This window comes from Mytilus edulis, chromosome 9, assembly GCF_963676685.1.
Source record: "Mytilus edulis chromosome 9, xbMytEdul2.2, whole genome shotgun sequence".
Lineage (NCBI taxonomy): Eukaryota > Metazoa > Mollusca > Bivalvia > Mytilida > Mytilidae > Mytilus > Mytilus edulis.
In genome coordinates, this window is record NC_092352.1 from 37,284,258 (window position 1) to 37,308,520 (window position 24,263).

Here is a 24,263-nt window from a genome sequence, read left to right on the forward strand (position 1 = left end):
GTTAACAGTTTCCGATTATTGATTTTACTGCTGCAACTTTAAATAATCGATTTATTTATTATTACATTTGTTCTCAATCATTAACATAGAAAACAAATTTCATTAAAAGTAAAATTATTAACTGTTATATCTTATAAATAATCTTAAAATACAAAAATATATCAAAAGTATATTAACATCCTTAAACTGTTAGATTATATTTTTTGTATAACTCCCTCTAATTCTAAAGAAATACGTCTAGCGTGACTAAAAAATAGGTATAATTTTGTATTTTGTGAAAACACTTGTACATATCTATTTCATTGAAATATTCATTTAAACTTCCGTATATAAGAACACGTTTAAAAGTTTATTTCAATATGGCGATATACAAAGTATTAATTCATTGTACACTCCTGTTTATTTGGGTGACTAAATATTGTTCTGGACAAGGTAAGTACTTTTGATAGACACGTTTGATAAAGAACTACATGTTTATTATCTAGTGGAAGTCATTAAGATACTTTAACTAAATTTATGAACAGACAATTTATTTTACAATAAATACCGTATAAGCGGTAACTTCCGATTGGAGAATCTTTTGTGCCTGATTACAAGAAACCATGAGAAGTCTTCCAGTCCAATTAATGTCAGCATTCAAATTTGTTTTACCTATTAACATATTCTATGTGTATCATTATTTCGTTTTATTTCCTGTGTTGAGTAAACAATTTGATATTCATGTATAAACGCAAAAAGTATGCAATATTACTGGTTGTATAACTAACATTTTTTCATATATTTATCAAAATAATGATTTTCATCAGTTAGGTCATGTTAAATCATGACCGTACTGAAGTACTGACTACTGCGCTGATGAAACCCTCGGGGACTGATAGTCCACCAACAGAGGTATCGACACAGTGATTTAAAAAAAATGAAAACAACACGTTTTTTTAATTTCAATGCGTCCAAAGCTTTTTTTCTGGATTTTCTTTCACCACGAACGCTCAAAGTCAAACATATGAAACCGTTGAAGAGCTTTATGACGAAAATACCTAATTTTGATAGCCAAATTCATCTTAAGTCAACTTTGCCTGAGGGAGTTAAAATCTTATTTTCTTAATAATTTCAAAATTTATAAATGGAAAATTTTACAAACGTTTGTTAAATCATATCAGCACCGAAATAATAACTAACGAGCTAATGATACCCTCGGGGATTGAAAGCCGTAGTTTTTGATTGTGTGTTCATATCAATGAACTAGTAACATATTCGTTTAAGAACCCGCTGAAGGACTCCTCCGAGGACATTGCAGACCCATTGGTGACTTTTGGCTGTTTTCTGCTCTATTGTCGGCTTGTTGCCGTTTTGACACATTCCCCATTTTAATCTTAATTTTACATGAGGGTAAAAATGTAGTTTTTCGATTTGCGTTCATTATGTTGGCGTTTTGTGTTCACAAGGCAGGCTCTGAACTAATATATCCTGTTGTTGTATCATTGTGCTATAGTAAAATCTTCTTATATGCGTTGTCTTTATGCCTTTTTGGGTTTCTTTATTATATCTCTATTGGTTTCTATAGCGATTAAGATTATAACACAATGTTGACTGATGTACCCTTATTTTTGAACATTTAACCTATAGCTATGATGATTGTTTGTTTTGTTCACACATCGTTGCCAATAAAATATCAAATTATGCAATGTGTTTTGTATAAGGACAAATCATAACTTTTTAAGTTCAATCCATCATATTCTCATAAAATGTCCGGTATCAATTCAGAAATCTGGCAGTTGTTTTCTACAGTTTCTTTATTGATGTCATTGTTTGCTTTTGTTTTAGTTCAGTGTGTCTGTTGTTCCGTTGTTTTTCTTTAATAGTTGATTTGTTTTTCTGGGTTTTAGAATGTTATTCTATTGTTTTTTGCTCAATTGAATTTTGAATGTTGAACAGCTGTGTATACTTTTGCCTCTATGTAAATATTTGAAAGATGTTAAGCGTATGGTTCCTATGAAGATTTGTTTGGAAGGCTGCTCAAAGTGAAGACAATGGTTTAGTCTCCTGCACACTAGGCTATGGCTGTGTTTTATAACATCCTACACAACCAAAACGAATAACCGTCAACCATTATCTTACAAACAGTGGAAGCTTAGTTAGAAAACTGAATTTCTAAACTCTTAAAAAAAAAAATACCCAAAAGAGACAATTAAAAATCTAAGGTCGAACAAAACTGACATATCTCCATTGACGAAAGGATAAAAGAACGATAAGAAAAAACAACGATCCACAAATATTTCATGGTTTTGTTAATCGCATTTAATATATTGAACTAAAGGATATTACATATATCATCAACAGAAGAACTTGAATTGGAGACTTCTCTAAAATGAGCTGACTTTGAGGTCTATGAAGATTTTTACCTTTCAATTAAATTTTTGTTATATTCTATTATAGAGTAAAAATTTAAGCCATATTTTGCCAAAATGAGAACTTTGATAGCTTCACATCAAATTGACTCGGTGTCGAAACGAATATTCAGTATTAAAAAATACTTAGCGTACATTAAAATATAAAAGCATATATCTTATCATTATAAAGTAGTATAAACCTCTAAAATAAGTTTATATTTAAATGAACACCAAAGAAAGCTTACCGCGACATCCGAAACACTGCAGGACTTTAAACAAGTACGTTTCAATGTATTATTTTATCTATCGTATGAAATGTACGAAGATTTTGATCTTTTGTATGATTTACTCAGTGGAAATATTCAAATCCTTATATTTTTTGGAGGTTTTAATATTCGAAGTCATCGGTGAACATAGATTTTTATATTGGGTACACAACAAGTATTGTTTGCAACGCCGATTTGTTACTGAACAGAACGGTCACAATACGGTGGAAGAGACATTAATCCCGTAAGATACACTTTATGTGCATATGTTACGTTTTTCTTGCATAAATAACCTTAATAAAAATAAAGAGTTGAGATTTGATAACAATGACACAACTATCCACCAAATTGAGTTCAATAAAGCGCATGTAAGCAATGATAAAACCCCATACCCAGTCTTTGGAAGAAGCGAATCGATAAAAACGTTTCCTATATTGAATAGCAATTTTGTCTTATATCAACGAATTGCAGACGCATGCTGTATAGATTCCATAAATTGTGTAATATAATAACAAGCAAGGTGTATTACTACGAGAAAATTGAATTGAAAAAAATAAAATGAAACGTAAATGTGTAATTAATCATTTGTAAATGTACCCATTCAATAAATATCATGTAGCAAATACAATTGAATGCAAATTAGTTGAATTAAAATGTTTAATAAGCCGAAATCACCAATAAGTCAAAGATACTGCTATATTTTATTATACAACGCGATATTTGTCTTTTATAGTAGCGATGTGTTTTTAATATAAAAAAATGTGAATGCGATATTTTTCTAATATAACTGCTTATACTTTTCTCATATAAAATGAATACAATAATACGCCGCAATGCAAGTCAAGAAAACCGCAAACATAATTCACGAACTTAAAATTGAGAATGGAAATGGGGAATGTGTCAAAGAGACAACAACTCGACCAAATAAGAAAACAACAGCAGAAGGTCACAAACAGGTCTTCAATGAAGCGAGAAATTCCCGCACCCGGAGGCGTCCTTCAGCTGGCCCCTAAACAAATATATATTAGTTCAGTGATAATGAACGCCATACTAATTTCCAAATTGTACACAAGAAACTAAAATCAAAATAATACAAGACTAACAAAGGCCAGAGGCTTAGTTCATAACCGGTTTAATGTTTGAGGCAAAAAGTCAGTACCTGTAACAAAATTAACACTTACATGAAATGATCATTTCGAAAATGTTGCTTGACCCTATATATAGACTATTGGAACAAATAAAGAGAGATAAATAAAAATTATAGAATTTTCTCCCAGCTCTAAATAAATTCTAAAATTCAGTTTGACAGCTTCAGATGTAATAAAATTTGCCTTTTCTAAATGGGCCAAATCACTACTGAACATGAAGATTAAGCACTTAAATGCCGTTTTATGAATAGATATAGGAAGATGTGGTATGAGTGCCAATGAGACAACTCTCCATCCAAATAACAATTTCAAAAGTAAACCATTATAGGTTAAATTACGGCCTTCAACACGGAGCCTTGGCTCACACCGAACAACAAGCTATAAAGGGCCCCAAAATTACTAGTGTAAAACCATTCAAACGGGAAAATCACCGGAAGTCTGGAAAGCAGTTATGTAGGCGTAAACTTTAAAGATTTATAGATATAAGAAGATGGTGTATGAAATCGAATGAGACAACTTTACATCAAATTAATAATTTGTTTAAGGTAAACCATTATAGATAAAAGTACGACTCACACTGAACACCACGTTGTAGGGCCCAAATAATTACTAGTGTTAATTCGGAAAACCAACGGTGTAATTTGTATACAAACTGAGATAAAAGAAGTACATGTAAGATTTTGTGGAATCAATTTGAACGAGCAAGTATGACTCATTTTTGGCACAAGTTAGTTCCATTGTTACCATGCGTGCGTCGGAAGAATATCGGATATATATTGTTTCGATGCGTGAATTCAAAAAATTGATAGATATTATATATATGAACAATAATTTAGATACATAACCAAAACCAATAAGAAAGATGTTACCAAAAACAACCTGAATTTAACAATGATTTTAAAACTGCTGACTAACATACAATACCACTAAGAAGTTAAATCACAAAAAAACTGAAATTCAAGAAAAATTCAAATCAGAAAGTTCCTAATCAAATTGCAAAACAAGTTGCTTTCTTTAAAAAAGGAAATGCAATCGTAAACCCAACTGCTTGTTTGGCATTATATATTAGATTATTGTTTAATAAAGATTTATTGTTTTATATAACTTTTGTTGTGCATAAGAATTAGAAACTGACATTGACATCGCGTCTGGCGTACTAAATTATAATCCTGGTACCTTTGATAACTATTTTACACCACTGGGTCGATGCCACTGCTGGTGGACGTTTCGTCCCCGAGGGTATCACCAGCCCAGTAGTCAGCACTTCAGTGTTGACATGAATATTAATAATGTGGTCATATTTATAAATTTCCTGTATAAAAAACTTTGAATTTTTCGAAAACCTAAGGATTTTCTTATACCAGGCATATATTACCTTAACCGTATTTGGCACAACTTTTTGGAATTTTGGATCCCAAATGCTCTTCAACTTTGCACTTGGTTGGCTTAATAAATATTTTGATATGAGCGTCACTGATGAGTCTTATGTAGACGAAACGCGCGTCTGGCGTACTAAATTATAATCCTGGTACCTTTGAAAACTATTTTACACCACTGGGTCGATGCCACTGCTGGTGGACGTTTCGTATCCGAGGGTATCACCAGCCCAGTAGTCAGCACTTCAGTGTTGACATGAATATTAATAATGTGGTCATATTTATAAATTTCCTGTATACAAAACTTTGAATTTTTCGAAAACCTAAGGATTTTCTTATACCAGGCATAGAATACCTTAGCCGTATTTGGCACAACTTTTTGGAATTTTGGATCCCAAATGCTCTTCAACTTTGCACTTGGTTGGCTTAATAAATATTTTGATATGAGCGTCACTGATGAGTCTTATGTAGACGAAACGCGCGTCTGGCGTACTAAATTATAATCCTGGTACCTTGCCTGTTTACTTAATCATGTTAATGTAATAACGGCTTCATACATCAACGTATAGCTCCGACGTACGTCGGCCGTATTAAAAATAATCATGCACGCTACCTATACGCTAGTAATTTTGATGCATTCAACCTGTCAATCATATCTGTATCGTGTGCACAAAGAGCTTAAAGCGTGTATTGCGTGTGCGTTAAGAGTACCTAAGCGTTCCACATAGTCTTTCTACATTTCCAACTGCAAGTCTGTCTATATGTGAATGTATGTCAATAAGTCTGTCACTCAAATAAGTGTAAAAGACGAGGATTTTTGAAAAAAAAATGTTTATTGAAAATAAAGTTAGTAAAATTTATTATGAAAGTATATGTCCGTATTTATTTTAATTAATATTGCAAATCTAAAGTTATTTTTTTGTTTAAATATTGCAACATTATATTTACTTTTTATTAAAACAAGGAGGTCACATAACCTCTGAATCCTTAACAACAAACAACAACACCAATTACAGATCAGAGGGTACTGACAAGTACACACAAGACTGAATTTTTGATTATATTATTCTGATATCCATAATAAGACACCAAGTGAGAACTAAGTAAATAACTCATTGCCGGATTATAAAGTAAGTAAGTATTTTGTGTACGTTTATATTATTTATATAAATCTTTCCAAACAAATTGAATACAGTAGTAATACAAAACATTTTGAATTGTACTGTTCTTATTCCTATAGGTCGGTGTGGTAGTCCGTGTTTAAACGGTGGAACATGCATAAATACTACATGCAATTGTCCGGAAAGATATACAGGAGGAAATTGTGAATATGAATGTAAGTTGTTAGATTACTATTATCAGAACTATTCATGTCTCTGGTAATTTTCATGAAATATACAAAGAAAATGAAAATTGAAAATTAAAAAATTCACTTACATGATAAAAAGATCATTTTACATTTGCTTGTTTGTTCATTTGCAAATATATTAGAGAATGTAGTTTCAAACGGAGTTTATTCTGACTTTTGTAGTGACTATTGTTTCTAACAGAATCAAAACACAACTCACATTTGTGTTGAAATATTCCTTTTAGCTGCTTTGAAACGTGACACTACATACCTTAAAATTATATCGATAAGCTATATTTGAAATAATGATTAAAATTATGTTAAAATTATCGTTGAGGTATTTAGGTTTTTCCAAACTATCAATAATTTGAGTGAAGAAGAAAAAAGAACAGGCAAAGTTAAACGAATCACTTCAGAGGAGGATAATAACTATTATGCGATAAATCGTGGAAATTGAGTTGTTTTCCCTGAAATAACTGTTTCACCTATAAGTTATATTCAAATATATATATATATAAGCCTCATTTTGAGATCTTTTAATTGATATTATATATGAGCAACAGCTTTATCCAAAATGATATTGTAACCACATCAAACAACTTTGTAAAAAACATTGTGTAGTAAAAATTTCTGGGTAAAGCTACTGTAATTTTTTCGTCATTTTTGATAGTTTCAAATATGACGTCACTTGGCGTTGAGGTTTAAACTTATTCGGATGTGTCTACTTTTGTGTTTCAAATGTCTAGTTATGTAATGTATTTCAGTTTTCCCTGTAATTAGTTAATACTTCAGTTTTATCATGTACATCTTTTGTATAGTCATTTTATAAAATTTACTGTTTGCAAAAGTAATTATTCTGAACAATAGGGATGTTCTTGTAACTATCAGAAAACTCTTGCCGTTTATGGCATATCTCTTTTGATCTATTAATAACAACAACCCGACCGATTGGTTTACACAAATGATAACGGATATGTTCCATACGTCGTAGCTACAATCCCTCCCCTTTCATGAATGTGACCTAACGAATTAGACTACTTACCGGATTTGTTATCACATAAGCAACACGACGGGTGCCACATGTGGAGCATGATCTGCTTACCCTTCCGGTGATTGCCAAACAAATTGATCACAAGATGTAACAAAATGGATCTTGTTATTTATTTTATACTAAACAGAAAACAATTAACTTGCGGTAAAGATGTTATACCACAAAAATAAGGTGAAACAAATTTTGTACACCAGATCCTGATTTCGACACCAAATGTCTCTTCAGTGATATTAGGGATCAACACGGTATTTTGAAGGCCATATGGTTTACCTCAATTAAGGACTGACTCTTCAGTTAAGATAGTCAAAATAGGATGAACGGATCGTATAAACCTTTGTGAAAATATGTTACAAGCCCAAACGAAAAAAATAAACAAGTCTAAATTGAACACCGCAATTTTTATACGTGTGCTTGTTAAACAAATTTCGTTGTAGAAGGGTCTAAATAAACCACAAACAACATGTTCCAAAAGACCAAAAAAAGTGAAAAAAGTGTATTTTAACAAAACGCATTTTACTAACAAGTTTAACAACTGATGTTCTTTAACTCTGGTGACTGCCATTAGTGAATGCCAAATAAATTGATCAAAAGATGTAACAAATTGGATCTAAATAATGATGTAATACTATGTTTGCGTTTTGCATTATTTTAGATTTTGATATTCAACACTCCAGAACAGTACACTTAGAAACGGCAAATGAGAACAGTGATCTAAGTATACCATATTTCAATAAAAGTATCGACACAAAGACATCTCTGTATTTCAAAATTGAATCGGAATACGAATGTAATATAACCCTTTTACAAGAGGGAGGCCGTCGTACTGTTCAAATTATAATGAAGGACAAGGAGATCGACGACATGATTATAAGAAACGATCCAATTATCCAAATAAGCTTCCAATTTCGCAAATTCAACATTTCCATCCGCAGGGAACTAGATGGTTTTACATTGGGAACTGTTCAGAAAGTTAATAGAAGATTTTTAAGGAAAACGATATATACAGAGGGAAAAATCACTAACCAGGCAATCTTTTCATCTGCACGAAAAACAGAATGGACATTTTATGAAGCAGGTAGTACTTGTATAAATCTATATTGTTAAATTGTATTTAATGTATCAAGATATTCATTTTAAATTTGTTGTGCAAGACTTTGAATATTCACTTGAGTTGAAGCTATTGATATTTTAGTTGGATGGAGTATGGTTCATGTTTCAGTTGAAATTGTTCATCTCTCAGGTCGGTACTGTTTTGGTTTACAATTTGTATAGAGTACTCTATTGATGAAACACACGTCTGACATACTCATTTATCAGCCTTGTTCCATTGATGAGTTATATTTTTAATTATGTATATTGATTGATGTTATATTGTGATATGCTTTAACACTACTATACAATGCTATTTTGAGAACTGACCCCGTGCATACATGTCTAATCCTACAACATTTTAAGTGGGCCAATCAGGGAAGAAATGCATTCTAGTGGTTGGCATTGACTGGTATCTGTCATTATAGTTTTTTTCTTTTATTGCTTAAATATGAAAATAGATTGGCAAAAACTGTAAACAGAAAACATGATTAATAAATCAAAAGTACATTTAGATCTGCTCTAATCACCGAAATGTGACAGAAGCATTGCAATGGCTCCTTGTATAAAATAATTGCTCTTAAATGATGATTGTTTTGACTAATAGTATTATTTTGAAAAAATATGATAGTAAAAGAAAAAAACTGTAAAAAGTTAAATCACAAAAATTCTGAACTCTAAAAATTTAAAACAGATTAATTGTAAACGATTAGACACAGTTTTGTGTATCAAAGTATAATACATTAACAATTAAGTGATACAATGAGCATGCAGTATTATCTAAACACATAGAATAAAATTGAAAATGTAAATGGAGAATGTGTCAAAGGGACAACAACCCGACCAAAGATTAGACAAGAGCCGAAGAACACACATGGTTCTTTAATGCAATGAGAAACTCCAGCACCCGGAGGCTAGCTTCAGATGGCCCCTAAACAAAAATGTGTACTAGTTCAGTAATAATGGACGTCATATCAATCTCCGAAATATAGTCAAGAAACTAAAATTAAAAATCAGACAAGACTAACAATGGCCAGATACAGAGGCTTCTGACTTGGGACAGACGCAAAAATGCGTCGGGTTAGAATGTATTTTGATATCTCAACCCTCCCCATATACCTCAAGCCAAAATAGAAAAAACAAACACACAACAATACACACAGTTAAACTCAGTTCAAAAGAAGTCCAAGTTCGATGTCAGAATGGGTAGCAAAAGAAACTTAACAAAATGACAATGTGACATAAATTAACAAAGGACTACTAGCAGTTTACCGACATGCTAGCTGCAAACTTCAATTAAATTAATTGAAAGATTATGTCTTCATGCTATGAAAATCAAGTACAATACCTCTCGTACATTTTCGTAAGGGGTTTAGTATCATACCATCATAAAATATATATGAAAAGAACATAACCTGTATCATGACAACAACTGGTTTTTAGAATAAATGTGTTTTTTTTCGATACAAAGATCCTATACGTAAATTATAGTAAACCACATTAACTGTTTACTGTGGATTCATTTTTTTCGTGGGTACCAATTTTCGTGGATTATGGAAAGCTTGCAAGTTCGTGGATATTTAATTTCGTGGTTTTGCCGAAGTCTACATACAAGCATATAGACAATTTGTTATTCGTTGAACTTTTAATTTCGTGGTTCGCCAGTACCCATGAAAGCCACGAAAATTGGTATCCCACGAATAATAATGAATCCACAGTATACAAAATCAGTTCAAACACGTATTTAACCCGTACAAAAGTTTGTTATACCACATCAGAGTCGATTCGATTTCTCATTGATATTTTCACGTTGTGTATAGTTTCGTACCGATTATCGGGTTGTCTGCATATTGTTATTGTAAAATATCAGTTGCGAGTCACAAAATGAAGCTTTTTGTCGAGTGAGCAAAGAGAACGAGATCAAAAAGCTTCATATTGTGTCGATCATCTGGTATTTTACAATATCAGTATGCAAATAACCTGATAAACGAGTTATCGGGCCCTTTTTGCGTTCTTTTTTAAAATGTTTTCCTAGTTCACCAGAAAACGTAAGTTGATTTGATAAGTTTGGATGAAATTTATAAACGTCGGTTCACACATTATGACGTCGCTGATATGTCTAGGTCACAGTTATTTAGACCGGGCATCGTTTTTGACGTCACAATGCCGAAATATGGAATCATATTAAGAGCTGATCAGAGTTGTAAAGACAGTTTGACGACCGATAAATTCAGTTTGTCTATTAACTTTATAATTAATATTCCATACTTAAAATCAATCACGTTTTCAATCATGTTTTCTTGATTAAGGAATTAATAACAATTGTGTATCTTTTTGCAGATGCTGTAACTTCCATGTCAACAAAAATATTCGAAAGTCCTGCTCTTATTTGTCCAATACTTCCACAATATAACGACATACCATTGCATGCCATTTTTCTGAATAGGAGTTTACAATGCAGTGGAAAAATAGGGATTGAAACAGCATGCAATACACGGGGCATTAATATTGAATACAAATGCAGTGATGAAAGAGGTATGTTCCATGAATAAGTTGAAATGTTCAGTGAACCCCTTTTGAGACAATACATCACGACTATCATATTTCAAAAGAGGGACGAAAGATACAAGAGGAACAGTCAAATTACTATAGAAAAAAGCATTAAAAAATGAGAGAAGTAGATGTTACACTACACGAAGGCTACAATAAAAAACTTTGGGAACGATGAAATTCATTTGAAAATCATAAAACCATTGTGTCAACAGTAACAACAAGAGTGAACGGATAACCCTAAATTGACAATAAGATAACACTATATACAGTTTATATGTTTAAACAGTTTAAATCCAAAATTCTTTTAAATGCCGTTACGTTGTCAGTAATAGTCCTTTTCAACATCTCTCGACACCGACTAATGACACCTACAGTTTACAGGTAAAATGGATGGGTCGTCTCAAAGACAAAAACCATCATGATTATCATCACATAACATATTGGATTGGCGGTTTTATACTGTTTTGACTATATAGTTTAAGAATATATATCAACCAAATTAATAAATAAATATATGTATGGTGGCCGGATGCGGCCATTTATTTCGCCTTTTAGCGTTTTCGTGACTTCTTCTTTCATTTGGAAAACACAAAATTGGGAATTCGAGAAATCGAGTAAGCAAAATCGAGAAATCGGGAAATCGGAAAATCGAGAAATTGGGAAAAAGATAAGATCGGGAAAACGAGAAATCAAGAAAGCAAAAACGCAAAAACACGAAAGAGAAAAACACAAAAACGCAAAAACGCGAAATGAATTCTCGATTTTGCGTTTTTGCTTTCTCTATTTCTCGATTTCCCAATTTCTTGATATCTCGATTTCCCGATTTCTCAATTTCTCGATTTCGCTTTCTCGATTTCTGGATTTCCCCGAAAACTGCATCCATTTACCAGACATGTGATTATGTGAGTCTTTCGTATTTTTTAGGTCGAAGGAAAATATCACGTTTTTGTTTTTTTTATCTTCTCCATTTCAAGATATCTTGTTCGAGTTAAAGTTTTTCCTTGATGAATGTTGAAAAAAAAAATTATAATTGACCCCTCGTTTCAATGTTACAACATTTATAAGCAGTGATTGATGAATACAGAATTCAAGTGGAACACCAAATTGGTGAATTGAAATGATACAAAGTATTGAGTACATTATGGAGGCTTCCAATGCCAAAAATAACATTAATTAAATATTAACTACAATAAAACATGATTTGTTCTTTTCGTTTTCCAAATTCAACCAGGACAGCTAGAAGCTAAACGTTTTATCCTTGTGAATGATTGGAAACAATAAAATCAATAATGATCTCCTTTATTTTTTATTTTTGAGACGACCCTTCACGTTTTACCTGTCGTAGTCGTTCTCAACTGTAGGTGTCGAGAGATGTTGAAAAGGTCTAATATGAGTGTTGTTTTCCATTTGTTTGATGTGTTTGGGTTTTCATTTTGCATTTCATAAGATGCTTTCCGTTTTGATTTGTCATGGGAGGTTTGTTTTTCATTTCACTTTTATTTTAATAACACCTAATAGTTTATCTTTTTACTAATTGCCTTATATAAAATGGTTTATACAGATTTTTTAGTTTTGTGTATCGAAACATGCAAAAATGTAGGAAAGCTTTGAAAATCAAAACGATCAGCAAAGATGAGATCTAAAAGAATAGCTATATGATTCAAATCCATTGGATGACTCCATGAAAAAAGTTATGTCTTTAAATAATGATTTTTGACTAATTTTCAAGTTTATGCCTATTATTGTAATTTTTGATATTTAACCGATTCAGGCTTTTAAAAATTTCTTGTTTATGTTGAGATGATAAATTACTATTTAAGACTTGCCAAAATATTTCAAGTTTCAGGCAATATATGCCTTTATTTTATCCTAATGATTATAAAGAGGATAAACAATACCAATAGAGCAATAAAAATCACAGTCTAATAAAACAAGACAAAAAATCGATCGATTTGGCTTTGTTAAAACTTCATACTTTCAAGTTATATCATTTTATATTTAAAGTTTCTTCGATTAGAAGAAATGGGACTGATATAGTCTTCGTCGTGAAAAAAACTAAATAGTCACGAATATCTTACAATATCTTATCTTATAATTTCGTCTGTTTGTCTTTGTAATTTTTTGCCATTGCGTTGTCAGTTTATTTTCTATTTATGAGTTTGACTGTCTCTTTTGTATCTTTCGTCCCTCTTTTACAAGCCTCTTTGTTGAAACAAATGTTTCTAGAATGAGAGGCGAAAAATAAATGACGTTCAAACTCCTTAGTCGAAAATGAACTGATAACGCAATTACTAAAAAAGAAAAAAAAAAAGACCAACTAAAAAAACAACATAAAATTAATGATTCTATGAATAAGTGTAAATGATCAGTAGATGTCTTCTACCCATATTTTGACTATTTTATTTATTATGTCTGTTTAGTTCATTGTAAATATAACGGAATTTGATGAGACTGTCAACAAAGTGAGAGGTTTAGCGCTTTAAATAAAAGTTTAATCCACTATTTTCTACATTTGAAAATGCCTGTACCAAGTCGGGAATATGACAGTTCTTGTCCATTGGTTTTTGATGTGTTTTGTCATTTGATTTTGCCATGTGATTATGGACTTTCCGATTTGATTTTTCTCTTAGTTCAGTATTTTTGTGATTTTACTTTTTAATACAAAAACACCGTGACTATCATGTTTCAAATTACTATAGAAAAGCACGCGTTTCACTTTTATATTATATTCAGTATTTGAATTGCGAGCAATAATTCTAAAATTGGCACAAGCAAAAATATTATAAAATGTACAAAATTAGAAATAAAGATCTAGTAGGTATATACACTATGGCTACAATAAAAAATATTGAAAAATCCTAAAAATAACCATTGTGTCATCAGTAATAATAGAAGTGAACGGCATTTCTTGATGAAGAGTTGCTGCTGTCAATTTGGGATCTGATAATCATAAAGTTGAAGTCATCTCCTTGAAATACATGAAATATGTACGGAAGCTTTAATTAAATTATAAATGTGTTTCAATCGTTCGAATTCTCGTCATTATGCTGTTTTGCATTTGCTTTTTGATATTCTTGTCTTTCGTTTTTGCTGGTGTGCTGTGTCTGTATTCCTTTTTGTTTTTCTTCGTTGCCACATTTTTTTGTTTTATGTTGATAAAGATTTTAAAACAATTTTGACTTCTGTACCTTGTTTTACATTTTTAAATGTTATGTTTGGTTTTTTTTCTTCACACATCTTTGTCAATATAATGGAATTGTATGCAACTGTCAAACAAGTGGTAGGTTTAGTTAGATATTAAAACAGGTTTCACTGACTTTTTCTGTAAAATCTCTGTATCAAGTCAGAAATTTGACAGTTGGTATCCATTCGTTTGATGTGTTTGTTCTTTGGATTTTGCTATTTGATAAGAGACTTTCCTTTTTCCTGAATTTTTTTGGATTTTTGTAGGTTTTCATCTTACTTTTTTCTTGTACCTCGATTGTCAGACTATCAAGTGTGACTTATTGACGTATTTTCACTTTAGCACCACAATATACTTTACGGTCAAGTTTCCAATTGATACAATTTAGATGTTTCGAGGATCAGACATCAGACATTTTTTAAATTGCCTTTCATGACTTAACACAGAATTTAACACATTTAAGCATTATGAAATAAAAGACTTAACGTGGCTTGTGTCACTAGAGGACTTGGAAATACTGCTGTCAGAAGGAATTAAGCTTAACATCATTTGTTAAAACTGAGAATGGAAAGGGGGAATGTATCAAAGAAACAACAACCCGACCATAGAAAAAAAACAACAGCAGAAGGGTACCAACAGGTCTTCAATGTAACGAGAAAATCCCGCACCTGGAGGCGTCCTTCGGATACGGGAATTCTCGCTACTTTAAAGACCCATTGGTTGCCTTCGGTTGTTGTCTGCACTATGGTCGGGTGGTTGTCGCTTAGACACATTCACCATTTCCTTTCTCAATTTCATTATATCTTTCATATTTATTTGATGGCGAAAACACACAATGTATAGTTATTTCTTGTAACACTTAAAATGTGCAATATTCGCAATATTCACTTTACTGCAACGACCTTTTTATATGTTGTATTGTTTAAAAAAACAGTATTGATATCTTTTGCAATCATACATCCTTTTCAGAAAAATGTTCTGATCTCAATGATATACTTTGGATAGCAGCCTGTCACACAACAACCGACAGAGATTGTAAAAGTTGTAAAATAAGGAATTATAAACGTTACATTCCCAAAATATGTCAAAATTACATGACAATTGTAACTGATGATTCGGTACTTGCTGCAGATAACTGCTTTGAGGCATCAAAGTATCTGATTTTATGGCATGAGATAAGAGGTAAAGTAAGAGACTTTAATTAGTTTTGACATTATATTTCAGTGACTAATTACTTAGAAACCTTTTAAACAATAATGGTGGATATTATAGAAATCATACCAAATCTTCTTTTTAAAATAACCATAAAAACTCGAATTGCTGGATTGTGATCTGTTAATGGGATAACACAGTATCTATTTTTATATTGTAATTCTTTTATTTTCTATTATCTAAGCGAGTACAACGATAACCTACAATAGCGTAGGTAACCAACATGTCGCAAAAACATACAATCCGAGGTTGACAAGTCGGGAAAAGTCTATGCATCCTTTTGTTTGTGTCTGCTTCCAATTTGTTTTACGCTACAAATTAAGGAGTTTCTAATGCTGCCTATAAATTTAGTCGAAGTAGTCCAAATCTTGGTTATTTCAAAGGAACGGGCATATAATGGTAATAAACAAAAAGCTGAGAAGATTGTATCAAATTCAAGAAAGATCGAGACCGTGTGCCGGCTATGTCGACTGGTTTAACGTCCTCTCGTCGTCGTAAAACCAGATTAAGCCTACTATTCTCATCGACAAATTCCTGATTCAAGTGATGAATATGAGAGTTATTTTCCAAAAATCAAGTTTGTTAATATAGACGAGCTCTTGGTTATGTCGGTTGTTATGGTCTTTACTTTTTAATTTACTTTGGAGTTTGGCAATTTTGTCTTGTTTATATACAATTTTTATAAGATGAAACATGTTTAAAGTGTTTAGTTTGTCTGGTTATTTTACGCTTTAATCACAAATATTATTTTATTAATTGTTCTGTCTTGTGTTTCAGACGTATTTTCTCAAGATCAGTCTTCATCACAAAGGCCCTTACCAACTGCTAAGGATTTTACTACAACATTTAGTGATAGTGAATCGTATACATCAGGTAGTAGCATACTATTCGTAAGTAACAATACGTAAATAAGCGAGGCAATGGCAGTTTCTTGTTTGCGATGAAATAAGCATTAAAATATAAGCCAATGAAAAAATCTATACATGCACATTGCAATTATTCAAGTTTGATAAGATTTCTCTTTTGTGTAAATCAAAGAAGTGTTTGCCTATCGAATTTCCCGTTCGACTTTCAATAAGAATTTGACAATTTCATTTATGTCAAATGACAACTATAGTTCATATCTGATATTAACTTTGTATAAAAAAATAAGCAAGGTAATTTCAATAGTTATCAAAGGTACCAGGATTAACATTTATGATATTTATGAAAAGCAAGGAAGGCAAAAATTGTAAAATAAATAACATTTTTAAATCAGTGTTTTGATTTATGATTGCCTCTCTGTTTGTGTCATGTTAAAGATTTGTGCTGTTAATTTTAACTGAGGGTCGCTCGTTACCTTCAATTAATGTCATACAGTATACCTACAAAATTCATCAAAGTAACGAGTGATTCGTTCGATGTAAAGGTGTATCTTTTTAAAACAAAATGTGTAGTTACTCTGATTATTTTATTGCTCAAGAAATAGATATATAGTCATCATGATATATTTCATTTTTTCTGTCGTTTTTGGGTAAAGAACAGTCGCCATCAACAAGATCATTACACACTACAAGGTCTTCAACACCAACATTTAATAAAGATGTATCGTTCACATCTACAGGTAATTTTGAGAAATTAAGAAACAAAATGGGTCTATCAATACCAGGGATGGGGTAATTGAAAATGTAATGGTAATTAAGTGTAATGCATTACAATTTACCATGTAATTGAATGTAATGTGTAATTGAGCATTTTTTTAATTACATGTAATGGTAATTTAATTAATTACATTGAAAAAAGCATGTAATGCTCAATTACTTTTAAATTACATTTCAATTACATGTACTTTATTGGTGTTAAAGATAAGGATTTGTGTTTAATAATATAAATTGTAAAATTATATTTATTAATCAAATATTTTTTTTAATATATATGAAAATCTGTTATTCATTCTGAAGTTTTTATATTATTTATTTGACCTACATACATGACAGAATTATTTTGAATAGTCTTATAATTAAAAAAAAAGTGAGGATCAAATACTTGTGTTGTTCAGTTTTTAAGAAAGATCTTTTAACTAAATAGATTGATAAGTAATTAATCAGCTTGTAAAACAGAAAGAAAAAAATGTGTCACTTTAAAATCACTGCACACAATCATTTTGTCAAATTAGTATACACAAAAGGATTATAGAAATAAAAATTAACAGCTGTAAAAACAAACAGCAACTAATCATATTAAAATGTCCAAGGGCAATGCCACTATTACATGTATTTCATCTAATTAGCAAAATATTGCTAAAATTTAGACATTATGTACATTGTTTGTAATAAAAAGTATTTTCAATATTGTGACAAGCACACTTTTTAATATTTTTTAAGTAAAAACATTTTTTTTTCTTTATTGAATTATGTTTAAGTTAAATGACTTCACTTGAGATGTCAAACTACCCCTTGATGTTTTGACAAGTTAATAGGAACAAATTCCCTTTCATATCAATATGATGATCTTCTGATTAAGCAATACCGGCCATATATGTTCCTGTCGAAAGCCTTTTTAAAATCGCTGTCAAAGTGTTCAGACCAGAGAGATTCAGACTAAATGACAAAACATTAAAATAACTAATGATTATCAAATGCAACGCTCAAACTACAATGAACTATGGTTACATGAATATTTTACACATGCATGTATAACATTGTTGAAGAATATGATGAAATATAATGTGTAATTTTATTAATTACTTTGGTAAAGTAATTGTAATTTAATTAATTACATTTCAAAAACTGTGTAATGTGTAATTAGTGTAATTGATCATTTTTGCAATGTAATGTGTAATTTAATTAATTACATTCCAATGTAATTGACCCCAAGTCTGATCAATACCAATTGTACGTTAATCATTAAAAACACAAGTGCTGCAAAACACATGTCCTACCTCCATGACAAAAATGTTGTTGTCCCCGCAGATTAAGCCCTCAAACAACATCGTTTTTGTGTGTTAATCTCATTAAATAAACTGCTTGATAAATGAACTAGATATTGACAATTCATATGGAAAATCAACATATAAAAATACTCTTACGAAACTTACTAAAGAGGAAATCCTGGATAATCATAGATCTGTTTTATGTTCCTTGAGAATTGCAACAAAATATGTCGTCCAGCATGTATTTGATACTTAAACTACATAATATGGCCTTGCAAACTACGATATATTGCTGGGTCTTCCATGTGCTTCATGTGCTCCACGAAAACTCTTTCTAAATTATTAACACAAAGAGACAACAACCCGACCATAGAACTGAAAACAACAGAAGGTCACCAATAGGTTTTCAATGAAGCGAGAAACTCCCGCCCCGAGGCGTCCTTGAGCTGGCCCCTAAACAAATATATACACTAGTAAAGTGGTCTATTTTATCAGCAATAAAAGCAGGGCTCCATAGTCATTATGAAACTGCCTTTTCTAGAGGTGGTGTGAATCAGATGTGGATACTAAAAAATTGCAAAGATCTTTTAGAGTACAAACAATCTAAGATTATCTCAGCTTGCAATAGTATTAAATTATTTGATTCTTTTACACTTTACCCAAGTTTGCCCTATTCCACCTTAAAGAAAAGAAAAAGAGATGATCTTGCTTTGTTTCATAAAAAAAGAATGGCGTACGGAGATAAAAGTATCTTGTCTTGGGGAGGGATAACTACTACATTGTAAAGAATCACTATGATTCAAACAAACAATTCTCTGAAACACAATATCAAGCTTATAGATAATAACATATTCGTTATTTTTGGAGGACATGTTTTTTAACAGAAAATTCGGAATTCATATTGAAAACAATTGTGTCTTTCTTCTTGGCGACTTGTTTCTCTATTATTAATATGCTGACTTTATACAGGAACTTTTAAGAAAGATAGAAGTAAGCAATATCCTTTAACTTTACGTTCCGCTATATAGATGATGTTCTCTCACTAAATAATACAAAATTTGGTGCTTTTATTGAGCGACTCTATCCCTTCGAACTATAGATAAAGGATACTACAGATACAGTTAAGTCTCCCTAATATCTTGACTTCATCTAGAAAATAACAATGAGGGTCGGTTGAAAACAAAACTTCACGACAAAAAAGATGATTTAGCTTCCCAATTGTGAACTTTCCATTTATAAGTAGCAACATTCCAGCAGCGCCTTCATACGGAGTATATATCTCCCAATTGAAACGATATTCCTAGGTTCAGTTTGTATTTCTTATCACGATTTCCTTGATGGAGGGTTGCTTTCCACAAGGAAGCTATTAAACCAAGAGTTTATAATGGGGAAGTTTAAATTATTCCTTTGTAATTTTTACGGACGCCATACGAGTTGGTTACCTTTGCACGATAAAAGGACCCTAAATGATGTATATACACCATATCAACTTCATAAACATGCTTTTATTAATTTAAACAATTTTTATTGAAATTTATTCGTAAAATGATACATTGGGCGTGCACACATTCTTTTTTTTCTTGATTTATCACACATTGTGAATTTGATTGTCGTTACGAACCATATTACAAAATCGACCTTAACAGGAAAAAGCACATATTTGGAAATTTAATTTTTGCAGCCCTATTTATCGACGGGGAATTTCGGAAATGCATGTTATCAATCATTTCAGTACAGAACAACACACTACTAAGCTGAGGTACAACTCCACAGTAAGCAAAAAAAAATTGAACCACAAAATGTTTAATAATCGTCTATTCCTAGCTTTCCAATACATTAAGACATCTGTTTGTGTCATACATGTACGTTTTCAGTCGCTACCATAGATTCGCTTTTCAAAAGTTAAAATAGTGAAATATATTTAATTTTTTGTGTATCCATGACATCATTCTGCATTCATTTCCCATAAAATATTGCAAAAAGGGGGATGCAAATTCCATTTATTCCCTTAAAATTTGGTTCATAACAGAATTTTAATTCCCTTGAGTGATACCTCTTCTAAAACTGTTGACACACCTACAACAAAAAAGGGTGACTTTTAACTAATCTTTTTCGCAAAATTTAATCACAAAGTTCGTGTGACAAAAAGTTGGTTAAAACATTACAGTAGTTTGCCAGACCAATGTTTGGTATGAATATCTAAATGAGGACTGCCATACAGAAAACAACCAATATTACGTACATTACAAAATTTGATGTCCTATAAACCCACTTTGGAGGCTTTTTTAGTCTACAGCTCTCCAAAAATGAATTTTATTGCACAATAAGTCTCATATTTGAAAAATCCATTGAGGCCAAAAATGCGAAACTATACACCTAAATGTGATGTCCTACCTGATGATACCTTGCATATTTCGAATAACGCACGCAGTGTCAACCCAGGTGTATATAGGTGTTCCGGAATGGTAAAAAGTTTCTCATCCGCAAATGGTTACTCTTGTTGCTTATGGGTATAACACTTAAGAATTTTTATATTTTCTCATTCTATGATGTCACATTCGAAAACTAAATTATAAAGGACTGTGACTACGAAATATGAATTATTAACTTGCAAGTGAATAATTCATCATTACTTTTTTATACTTTTTTTTATATAAATCTGTGTTATTTTTTATACAGATATTCAAAAGCAGTTATCAAAGTCATAATATCTGTAAATCATTCGACTGGCAGATATATATTTCAACATTCTAATATTTTTTTTACAATTTGCAACCCGCTATAAAGAAAATCATGTTAAGAGTCGCAAGATCTCCATATGCAGCTGCTATAATTTTGCTTCCCAACAAAACATGCAATGGTAATTTATATGCTAAGTATATTTCGCAAGTGAAAAGAAGTACCAAGGAGCTATGGAACAATGTTCTATGTTGGTTAATTATATAATGATAAAGTATCTCATCTTGAGGGGGGAATAACTTTACCAAGAAGAATTATTGAATTAATAGTCATCACGTTGTACCAGTTGCGTTGCTAAGAATAACAATAGGGATAGAAAGAGATAAAAGGAACATAATTAAAAAAAATATTTTTCAATAAGTGTAGATATACTCACTTTAGATTTCTTTCCAGGTTTGATTGTTGGAGCATCTGTTTCTGCTGCAATTATTGTCATTTTACTGATTTGTCTTTTAGTAATTTTAAGAAGAAGGTAAATATCAGTAATATTTATTGTTTTGTACTATTATGACTTCAATAGTGCTCGTTATTTAATCTTTATGTCTCTAAAGTCTTTGGTTGAATCCGCCAAATGTGAAAGGGGCACTAGCTATCAAAAACATGTTCGCCGATTTGACCCAAATTCTCATATTTTATTTGTAACAATGTAAAACATTTATACACACCACTGAAAGTCTTAAATGAACAGTTTACAGGTCATGAGATCGATGATTTGTAGGTTCGTTACGTGTGTATTTTATTATAGACGCCATCTAACTAACAAACGAGCTGACCATCGAACACCTCCAATGACTTTATAAGCGATAATCATAAATATAGATATAAAAAGATTAAGCAACTCGTGCAATGATATTTTTTAATGGTATGTTTAATTTCTTAGTATAGATTGAAACTAGCTGTTAATCATTGTTATACCTGTATACGAATGTTTTTTTGTTGATCTAATCAGTTAATCAAATGATATACCGTTGCTTCAATTTCAATGTTCACATTCTTTTCCATTAATTTAATTACTTTGCACAGAAATTCATGTGTTATCCATCTCTAACCGAGGGGATAAATTGAAATGCACATACATATGGATTTCATAAGGTCGAATTATATTCTTACATACTAATGGACGGGTTGTATGCGTTACAACTAAACAAAATAGGTTTGTGTTTTATACCTTCTTTTTTTTTAGATTTTTGAAATCATCTGGAATTTTTCGTATCATTGGTATTAAAAAAAGAAACTAAAAAATAAGGTGTGGCATGCTAAGCGATCTTATCAGCCAATCTATTGAACTCGATATAAAAGAGTTCGTTCGGGTGATCAGTGCTTGTCATTTGTTGTTAGAAAAAGTCTTTGTAACAAGTTTTAACCCGCTAGATTTTGTATGGAGTGAACTATCCCAAGTCAGAAGCCTATTATTCAGTGGGTGTCGTATGTTGCTGTGTTGTATATTTGTTTTCCATTCATGTTTTTTGTACATAAATTAGGCCGTTAGTTTTCTTGTTTGAATCATTTTACGTTTGTGATTTCAGGGCATTTCTATATCTGACTATATGATTTGGGGTTTGTTAATTTTTGGAAGCAGAACGTTAAACTAAAACTGCTAATTATGACTTTTCTTATTGACAATCACACCACATCTTCTTTTTTCGATTCCATTTTATTTTAATTTTGCTTTGATTTTAAATTTTTTAAGCAAAACTCTATTGCTGATCGTCGTTTTAGAATGGTGTGCATGTTTGCAATAGAAAGCTTCAATTTATCTCTAAAAAAGGTAATAACAAAATTACCTAACTATGAACATTAAAAAGGAGAATTCTATAAGATACTGCAAAAAACAAATGCTCAACTACATAAACCAACAAAAAGACTGAAAAAACTAATATTCCTGACTTTGTACAGTCATTTACCGACGAAATATAAGCTGGGTGCGATCTCTATCAAAGCTCTTGTGGCAAACCAATCTAGAAATAAATCGAGAGAAAAATGTTAGAGAACATCAACAACGTGGCTAGAAACACATATCATACTGTTGTCATTTGTTGTCACCTTGCTGGTCCGCATTTTCCATTTTGTCTACAGTTTGGAGTAAAAATCAGTAATCATTTTTACCCTTTTGTTTTCAATTTCAATATTGTTTTCCTCATAAATCAGCAATTAGGATAGATCATTTTTAAACAGTATTTACAGTACATAGAATTGACGACAATAGTTCATACAAAAATTAAACATTTCACTTGCTAGTCCTGATAAATCCCATACCCCGCACCGAAAGATAGTCGCGCATAAAATCTGGTATATGATTATCTACTGGCATATAAATTACTGTTTCAAGTGATACTTTTTGTCCTGTATTGGTATTACCTAAAATGCTCCCAAAGATAGTCTATTTAATTATATGGATAAACTTGACTCAAACCCTACAAATGAATTATAAACTGATATTCAATAACATTATCAGTGAATTTACAAGTTATAATTAGTTTTATAAACTCATAGTTTATTCTTCATAAAGATGACAAAACAAAGAATTGAAAAAAAAATCGTTTAAAGGACAATTAAAAAAACTTATAATCGTTTAATCTTTGAAACATGTGCTTTCAGATCAATAGAAACGAAATCAGCAAAAAAGAACCAACCCGTACATAACTCTAAAGATGGAAATGATCACACCGGACGTCAGAATATTGGTTTATCTATACAAGGGGATTTGACAGAATACAATGACTTGGCCATGTATCGTGATAGTCATCAATATGAAGATCTTAAATCGGCGAGAACAAAACCACAAGAGACAAGCTATGATTATATCGACCCTCATATACACAAACAAGAACCAGATAATTGTAAAACTGATAAGATAAACTCTACAAAGAATGCATGTGCTGAATTGATTCACGATTATTTAGTATTTGACCCGAATGAAAAAAAGGTTGCGTCAAATATTGGACGGGATTTGCGACACATATGAGACAATATCTGAACATGTCTGACTTCCTTGT

At 31.4% G+C, this 24,263-nt stretch overlaps 1 protein-coding gene across 1 annotated transcript; it reads left to right on the forward strand.

Annotated features, from left to right (window-relative positions):
* The first annotated feature begins 345 nt into the window (after positions 1-345).
* LOC139489688 (uncharacterized) lies at positions 346-24,263 on the forward strand. The gene is made up of 9 exons (XM_071276357.1): positions 346-432; positions 6,421-6,516; positions 8,232-8,654; positions 11,009-11,203; positions 15,375-15,587; positions 16,395-16,490; positions 17,137-17,220; positions 21,661-21,739; positions 23,866-24,263. Exons 1-9 carry the CDS (start codon positions 360-362, stop codon positions 24,230-24,232), a joined length of 1,626 nt encoding a protein of 541 aa, XP_071132458.1. The 5' UTR covers positions 346-359; the 3' UTR covers positions 24,233-24,263.

Bases quoted from the DNA above. Each gene is read 5' to 3' on its own strand.
- LOC139489688 (XM_071276357.1), top strand. From the start codon at position 360: ATGGCGATATACAAAGTATTAATTCATTGTACACTCCTGTTTATTTGG. The intron at 6,517-8,231 runs GTAAGTTGTTAG...GCATTATTTTAG, and splicing joins AGGAAATTGTGAATATGAAT to ATTTTGATATTCAACACTCC. The intron at 21,740-23,865 runs GTAAATATCAGT...ATGTGCTTTCAG, and splicing joins TTAGTAATTTTAAGAAGAAG to ATCAATAGAAACGAAATCAG.